This window comes from Mchenga conophoros, linkage group LG3, assembly GCF_057382185.1.
Source record: "Mchenga conophoros isolate Kocher_MC1m ecotype Shallow Benthic linkage group LG3, M_conophoros_male_GT1.1, whole genome shotgun sequence".
NCBI lineage: Eukaryota > Metazoa > Chordata > Actinopteri > Cichliformes > Cichlidae > Mchenga > Mchenga conophoros.
Window position 1 is genome coordinate 19,327,733 of NC_140528.1, and position 8,896 is coordinate 19,336,628.

An 8,896-nucleotide genomic window follows, 5' to 3' on the forward strand; every position below is an offset into this window, starting at 1 on the left:
ATGGACATGGAAGCAGCTGAGTGGGCCGAGGAGTGACCAAACACAATGTATTGTGACCTCTGGTGTTCCAGAGGTCGAGAGAGGGAGTATTGAGATTGGAGAGATATTTTGCTGCTATTGTTAATAATCATCATCATTACCATTGCATTAATAATATAATCTACAGAATTGATATTGCATTCAGATGTTTAAACAGTGTGTGTCTTTCAGAAAGACTAAGTTGCAGGCTGACAGGAAGTTGCAGGTTTGAAGAGTGTGCCTTTTGCAGAACTGAAACCGAAAGCAGAGTCTAAGTGCAGGTTATTTTGAGGAGTCTTTAAGGACGAGACACACACTTAGTTAAAGAGAATCATTTATAGGTGGAAGTTTAATCATGTTTTGCTCGGGGTTGCAAAAGAGCAGTTTGTCGCAGAACTGCTGCTGATGTGTCAAGATGATAAGCGAGCATCCGGCAGTGACAGGAAGTACCTGCCATGAAGATAGGAGATAATGTTCTTTTAAACTGTGTTAAAAGTCATTGTGGTTTTGATTTGACGTATGCATATATTCTGTTTGTGACGTATGAGGGGGCGTCATTAAATTCAAGCCCTGATGGTATAAAATATCTGTTTATGCTTTGATTAAGTCGGAGATCAGCCCGGTCTGCGAACGGAGCTGGTCTTCCCACGCGTGTATTTCATTAAAATCGTTTGACCAAGTTCTGGACCATGGTTGTTTGTACTCTCCTTCCCCAATATTTGAACCTTAACATTAGTTTACTCAAAATAAATTTAAGACATCAATATTAAAGGTTAAGTTATGATAATGAATACATGCAACTATAACTGATGACATAAGAATTTGGATATTTTAAGCTAAAGCGAAGGTGCTGACTCACTTGGCATGTTACTCTCAAATCCTCCCTAATAACAAGAACATAATTACACTTTAGCCACAAGAGGGCAGCAGCATTAATACAAGTCACGTGTATATAAAGGTACAGTGATTATATTACAGTGATTTTGACAAAAACAAAACAGAAGTTGATGCAGTGTGTTTTTCATAACATACCAACCAAATTAAATAATAAAAACTTTATAACTTACAGAACTTTTTTAGAGACTTTGACCACTGGCAGCAGCCTCAGAAGAGCCTCCTCTGAAGCAGAGTATTTATTCAGGTCAAACACATCCAGATCTTTTTCTGATGACAGTAAGATGAAGACCAGAGCTGACCACTGAGCAGGAGACAGTTTATCTGTGGAGAGACGTCCTGAACTCAGGGACTGTTGGATCTCCTCCAGTAGAGAACGATCATTCAGTTCATTCAGACAGTGAAACAGATTGATGCTTTTCTCTGCAGACAGATTCTCACTGAGCTTCTCCTTGATGTACTGAACTGCTTCTTGATTGCTCTTTGAGCTACTTCCTGTTTGTGTCATGAGGCCTTGCAAATGAGTTTGATTAGTCTTCAGACCCAAGAGAAAACGAAGGAACAAGTCCAGGTGTCCATTTGGACTCTGTAAGGCCTTGTTCACAGCACTCTGGTGGAGAGATTGGAGTTTTGGTTTATCAAATAATTTAGACCACATGGACATTGTTTGTTGCTCTTCCAGCAGATTGAGTCCAGAGTTGATGAAGGTCAGGTGGACATGAAGAGCAGCCAGAAACTCCTGAACACTGAGATGAACAAAGCAGAACACCTTGTTCTGGTACAGTTGTTTCTCCTCTTTAAAGATCTGTGTGAACACTCCTGAGTACACTGAGGCTGCTCTGATATCGATGCCACACTCTGTCAGGTCTGGTTCATAGAAGATCAGGTTTCCTTTCTGCAGCTGATCAAAAGCCAGTTTTCCCAGTGACTCAATCATCTTCCTGCTCTCTGGACTCCAGTGTGGATCTGTCTCAGCTCCTCCATCATATTTGATCCTCTTGACTTTGGCCTGAACCACCAGGAAGTGGATGTACATCTCAGTCAGGGTGTTGGGCAGCTCTGCTCCCTCTCTGGTTTCCAGCACATCCTCCAGAACTGTAGCAGTGATCCAGCAGAAGACTGGGATGTGACACATGATGTGGAGGCTTCGAGCTTTCTTGATGTGGGAGATGATCCTGCTGGCCTGCTCCTCATCTCTGAATCTCTTCCTGAAGTACTCCTCCTTCTGTGGGTCAGTGAACCCTCTGATCTCTGTCACCATGTCGACACACTGAGGAGGGATCTGATTGGCTGCTGCAGGTCGTGTTGTTATCCAAAGGCGAGCAGAAGGGAGCAGGTTCCCTCTGATGAGGTTTGTCAGCAGCTCATCCAATGAGGTGGACTTTCTTGTTTCAGTCAGGATTTTAGTTTTGTTGAAGTCCAAATTAAGTCGACACTCATCCAGACCATCAAGTATGAACACAACCTGGAAGTCTTCAAGCCTGCAGATTCCTGATTCGTTAGTTTGATTAAAGAAGTGATGAACAAGTTCCACCAAGCTGAACTTTTCCTCTTTCAGCACATTCAGCTCTCTGAAAGTGAATGGAAATATGAACTGGATGTCCTGGTTGGCTTTGTCTTCAGCCCAGTCCAGGCTGTATTTCTGTGTTAAGACTGTTTTCCCAATGCCAGCCACTCCCTTTGTCAGCACTGTTCTGATTGGTTCGTCTCTTCCTGGTGAGGCTTTAAAGATGTCTTCTTGTCTGATTGTTGTTTCTGGTCTGTCTGGTTTCCTGGATGCTGTTTCAATCTGTCTGACCTCATGTTCATCATTGACCTCTGCAGTCCCTCCCTCTGTGATGTAGAGCTCTGTGTAGATCTGATTCAGGAGGGTTGGGCTTCCTGCTTTAGCGATGCCCTCAAACACACACTGGAACTTCTTCTTCAGTTGGGCTTTAAGTTCTCGTTTACAGAGTGGAGCAAATATTTCTGAAGGTAAGAAATTCAGAAACAAATATTATATAATAAATATCATAGCCTTTCAGTACCCTGAAAGGATGAATGTCTATTTGTCCATTTCTTGAGCTATTAGGAAAGATCAATATTCAGTCTTTAGAGAAATTCTCTTACTGCTCTGCAGATGGTCAGCCATCTCATGCTGCTTAAGTCTCCTCAAGAAGTGGAGTGTGATCTTCAGAAATGCTTCTCTGCAGCTCTTTCTTTCATCTTCATCCTCTCCTTCAAACATCTCCTCATCCTCCATCTGGCTCTTTAAAGTTTCTGGGTGATCTGGACTCAGAAGCTTCTGGATCTTCTTCAGCTCGTTCTTCACAAACATGGTGATGTTGTCCTCCAGCCGCTGGAAAAGAAGACTATATGAATTACCCAGTGGTAAATGGACTGGTTCTTATATAGCTCTCTTTGATACTCTGTGCACACAAAGCATTTTATACAACATGCCTCATTCAACCAAGCACATTGTTCTATGCTTAAATACTTTCTTTCACACTCTGATGGATGCATCAGAGGGCAGCTTGGGTTTAGTACGTTACCCAGTACATTTGCCAGCCAGGGTTTGATTCACAAACCTTCTGACTAGTAGCTGACCTGCTCCCCTCCTGAGCTACAGTCACCCCAATCTGACTGAAATCATGGAGCCCAAACTCTGATTTATGTTGGACACACTGACAATCCTCTGGTCCACAAAGTGCAGCATAGAGGTGACTGAAAAGAACAAATGTAAACGTAGTACTACAAACCATAACCACAGAGTCCAGGTGTGTTTGATGTTGCTGTGCAGACTGACCAGTGGAAACCTCTGCTCTCTGCTGGTCCACTCTGTGGAGGAGTAATGTATAATTAGCTCATGTTATGTCTGTCCACACACAGACACAAGCTAAAGGTCCATGAAGTGATGTTTGGATGGGTTCAGTCAATCAGATGACTGTCATGGTGGAGCTTTGCTAGTCCTGGTGATCCCACTGAGAATTAACAACTCAGTTTCCAGATGTCTGTAGTTTTCTGCTCAGTTTCTTTGGTCCCAACAGCTCTTACCATCTCCTGCATAAAGCTTTCCCTCCATGCTCAGATGCCCTGGAACAAGGTGCTCTCTTTATATCAGTGACTGGTTTAAAGGGACAACTTGCAGTGCTCGCCAAACTTTGTGTCAGCAAAAGTAGTTCTAATGTTTCTTACATTTATTACATTTTTACATTTTTACACACACAAATCAATGAACGCAAAAACATGAACTTTCCAGATATTTTGTTTTACAATGTTACAAAACTCAGTTCACAACTACACAGTCTGATTTACAAGTACAAAATATTTATGACCACAGTTTGAGCCGATGTATGTCCCGAGTCTGTGGACTCAGTAGTTTTGTTTTGATTGTTCTTGTCTTTTGTTACAATTTCATTCTGATTAAGATTTTCTAGTTCTGAGGTTTTGGTTTCTGTGTTCCCTCTGTACTGTGTTAGTATTGTGTCTCTGTGTTCACTTCCTGTTTTATTTTGACAGTGCCATGTCCTACGTTAGTGTGTCTACTTTTGCTTCCCCTTGTCTGGTTATGTCCAATGAATCCTGCTGTGTCTCCCTTTTCTCATTCCCTGATGGCTCTTTTGTGTATATGAGCCCTTTGTTTTCTCCTGCTTGTTGCTGGTTCGTCTGTGTTGTCTCCCCGTGTCTCCGTTTAAGGTTTCAGGTTAGTTTTGTAGTTTTTTCAGTAGAGGTTATCTTAGCTTCTGCACAGGCCATCTCCACTGCACTTCACCGTTTCAATAAAGCTCACTCACTTCACAGCAGTGTCGGCATCTTGGGTCCTTTATTAAATTCAACATGGCTCGCCCCGCTAGCCGTGACATAAGATGTGAAAACAATATCCAAAAAACACGAGAGACAAACAGGGAATCGTTTTAAGGTGCAGGGCCAACAAACTGAGTCTAGCCATGAACTCAGAGTTGATTGAATTAGCATTTTGAATTGGCTGATCTGAGCAATCAAGTCTATGTTCACTTTGAGTTAAGATTATACGTGATTGATGGAAAAGAAAAAAGCCGTCATCAGCAACTGATTCTGATTTAGCAGGTTTTCAAATCTAAACGGTACCCATCGCTAGCTGGCTGTAGTTAAACCTTTACTTAAAAAGCATCCCTAGACCCAGCTGTCTTAGCTAATTATAGGCCGATCTCCAACCTGACAATCCTTGAAAGAGTAGTTGGGAGGAGACAATCAGAGGGGCAGTGTGATGATCTTAGGTTACAAACTACCGCAGTCAAGTCATTAAGGGAGACGGGATCAAACTGCTCTAAGACAGCTGAGCACACAGGAGAAAGACTCGGATCTGAGGCAGCAGTCGGCGAGACAAGAGCCCTAATAGATAGAAGCTTGTTGTTAAAAAATGCTAAAAAGAGTGACGCTGAAAAACTAGTTCATGCATTTATTACTTCCAGGCTGGACGACTGTAATTCATTATTATCAGGATGTCCTAAAAACTCCCTAAAAAGCCTTCAGTTAGTCCAAAATGCTGCAGCAAGAGTCCTGACAGGGACTAGAAAGAGAGCAGATTTCTCCTGTTTTGGCTTCCCTTCATTGGCTGCTCCTCACATACAAGGTCTTAAATAATCAGGCCCCATCTTATCTTAATGCTGCACCACAACACCTGATCTCTGGTTTCCTCACCTCTTCAATCCCACTTTAATACTTGACTAAACTCATTTTCCTGTTTAGGTGTTGAGGCAAAGCCGCCCATCTACAATGCAGGCAACAGCAAACGGAGCTATTTTTGATTCCCTTTGGGTTTTTTCTACTTTTGTGCTACAAAATGTTCAAGCTGATTAAATTCATTAGAATAAAAGTTCAGATAATTTTCTCATATTAATGTTGGAGGTAGAAATTCAGGGAACTTTGCACAAAAACTGGCAGAAATTTCCTTCAAAGATGCAGTTTTTACTTTAATACTGTACATTTCAGAGCCTGTACTCTTTTACCTTTACTTGAGTAAAGAAGCTGAATCAGTATTTCAGCTTTAAGAGGGTATTTTAACACAAACATCAGTCCTTCTACTTAAGTATGTTTGACACTTTGTTTAATCATCATTTTTAATGATCAAATATAATTATGTTTGTTATTTGTGGAGTTTAAATGTCCTTGACAGAGACAGATGATGATCATTATCCTGCACTGTGCTCTCAGGTTTGGTCGAGCTAGCACAAAGAATGGCTATGTTGAACTTCCTCCTGGGATCTACACTAAGAAGTGAGTCCAACATTAGCAGGGTCTCTTTCCTTTATCTGGATTCACTTTAGCATTCACAGTCACGTGAAGCTTGTTATTAACTCGATAAGTCAACCCAGGGTTTCAGCTGAGCGCTCACATGAAACACATGGTGTTGGCAGCATCTGATCAATCATATTCATGGAGACGTGTATCAGCAACAGAGCAGCTGAGTTTGCAGAAGGACGTCAAACTAAACCACAGGAACAATATGAGGAGATTACACACATAATAAAATACTAGCAGTAACACAGCTGCTGCAGACAAATCAGTCGTGTGATCGTGTGTGAGAGGAGAAGGACTGTAAAGGAGTTTGGTGTTAAAAGCTCTGTATGAATGTGGTAGACTTTGAAGGGCTTTAAAAAGGCCAATATAAAATAAAAGGCAGCAAAATTGCTGAGTGTGAAAGTCACCAGACTTATCAGAGCTCTGTGATTAAGACCTGTAAGAACACCTGTTTGTACTTGTTGGCATTATATCAAACACACACGTATATTAAGCCTTTGTTTGAACTCTGGTTGAATTTGTTACTTTCAGACTGTGAAACATCACAGAGGCTGCAGCTGCAGATCTTTTATTCACCTGGAAATTTACTTTAAATGTTAGATGGAAAATGTATTGCTCAGTTTAACCAAAGTAAGAACAAGAATCCATAAACCTTCATAAAGACAAACATCTCCCAGAACATTGAGCTGCTGAAGTGTCACTGAAGGGAAAAACTATTTGTCCTCCTCCATCCAGCAACACCTGAAACACCTGAGTGGAAGCTCCTCCCTACACTGTGTTTGAAGCAAAGCACAAAGGAGACACCTGCTGGAGCAGCTGGAGTCCTACAGACACTCAGCCTCTTCACTACACAAACACCTCCTACAACATCCACTCTTTCCACTCTGACTGCTGTGTTTGTGGAAACACTCCAACACACACCGCTTCACATACCAATATAGAAATGTGTGAAAAAGAGCTGAGCTGATATTAAACATGAGGATTTATTCAAAAATACAGAGTCAGGAACAACATCTAGACACACATTACCTCTCAGCAGCAGAAGAACAGCCTTTAAAGTGAACACCAACATCCTTCGACACGTTGCTCTTTAAGGAAACACAGCTGGGTTCAGGTCCAGGAGATTCTGGCCTCTTATTGATCCTAAAAGAAAAACAATAAATGTCACAGCTTCATGAGACAGGAAGGAAAACTGGAAATATTAAATTAAAGACATGATGAACAATGTGAAACTCATAAAAATAATGTACTTACTCTTTGTCACATAACAGTCTTTTGTTAAAGTTTACAGCAGCATCCTTCGACACGTTGCTCTTTAAGGAAACACAGCTGGGTTCAGGTCCAGGTTCTGGATTAGTTTCAGGGTTATGTCCAGCTGAGCCTGGTACGCCCCACAGCTCTGGGCTTTAAAACAACACACACAGAGGTATGAGTGTGAATAATGATGGAGCAGTGATGTGAGTGCTGAGCTGTGACATGGAGAAGAGTCATGGACAGTTAGAGATGGTCATCTCACCTCTGAGCTTTGGTCTGGCTCTCATGTTCCCCACACAGAGTGCTTTTAGAGGGAGGGACTCCCTCCTCTCTGTCCTCACACTGATCCATGCTGCTCAGTTCACATCAGCTCACACACACTTTCTACCTTCACCTGCAGAGGAAACACAAATCATTCATGTGCACATCAACTGAGAGCTGCAGAGGTCGTGTCTGATGTGTTGGACTAACATCCATCTGAGACGCAGCTTTCATCAGTTCACTACAAAAAGTGTCACAGAGCCCAGTTCAGCCTCCAAATCCTCCATTACTGTAGTCCTACAAAGCAGCAGGTCAAACATGGCTGCAGAGAGCAGCTTTATGTCAGTAACCATGTCCAGGACCGAGCTGACTGCTTACAGAGTTCATACTCTAACTGCTAGCTGCTCTGCTAGCTAAGCTAACTCAGTAACAGTGACTCTGACAGCAGTTACTGTGGAACAGCGGCCGAGCTCAGGACACATTCAGTGTGTTTAGTCTGAGTCCTGGACTCTGATTCAATGGATTCAATCCAGCTCAGAGTTTCATGTGTTCATCAGAATAAAATACATGTACTAATATAACAGAAGTAATGCTCTGAATGCAGGACTGTAATGGAGGATAAATAAGGTTTTTACAGCCTGAAAGAAACATTCAGTTCATATATTTGTAGACAGTGAAGCAGCTTTTAATACTGCAGCTGTTTCCTTCACCTGTGTGTGTGTGAGCCACACCTTCATGTGCTGCTTTAGAAATATGTGGTCTGACTGCTCAGACTGAGTCTAGGAGGAAAGTTCACACGCTGGAGAAAGTTTTGTTCCTAACTTTGTCAGAGTTCGGCTCCAAAGACAAAGAAGACGGAGCTCACAGTCTGTAGATGGTCCTCAGTGTGTGTGTGAAGCACACAGGAGTGTGTTTATGTCAGGAAATCAGTGTGTGTGAAGAGTCTGAGGGAGTGTGTGAATGAGACTAAACACTGAAACCAACAGTCCAAGAAAAGCGTCTGGATTTCTTTAAGTTTAACTTAAAGAAGTCCAGACGCTTTTCTTTTTGTCTCCATAATGTCTCCATAATGCTGCAATGTTATCTGCCCCAGAAACACTGTGCAGAAGCTCTGATGGTGACACAGAAAAGTCACAGTGGAGATACTTCTGTCCACCTTTGATTAGACTCATTATAAAAAGGAAACAAAGTTTGAACACAGTCATGTTTC

General features: G+C 42.0%; 1 protein-coding gene across 3 annotated transcripts in view; it reads right to left on the minus strand.

The window, feature by feature from the left end:
* Positions 1-1,081: 1,081 nt before the first annotated feature.
* The window catches only part of LOC146577568 (NLR family CARD domain-containing protein 3-like), a 94,984-nt gene continuing 87,169 nt past the window's right edge, over positions 1,082-8,896 (minus strand). For 2 of the 3 annotated variants that reach the window (XM_085268268.1, XM_085268267.1), the window contains 3 exons: positions 3,651-3,729; positions 3,022-3,250; positions 1,082-2,880 (listed from right to left, as the gene is read on the minus strand). In XM_085268268.1, coding sequence (XP_085124394.1) covers positions 1,082-2,880; positions 3,022-3,250; positions 3,651-3,729 — 2,107 coding nt within the window. Of the gene's footprint in view, positions 2,881-3,021; positions 3,251-3,650; positions 3,730-7,200; positions 7,315-7,687; positions 7,777-8,896 lie in introns of those variants that run through there. The other variant, XM_085268269.1, reaches the window with a different exon arrangement.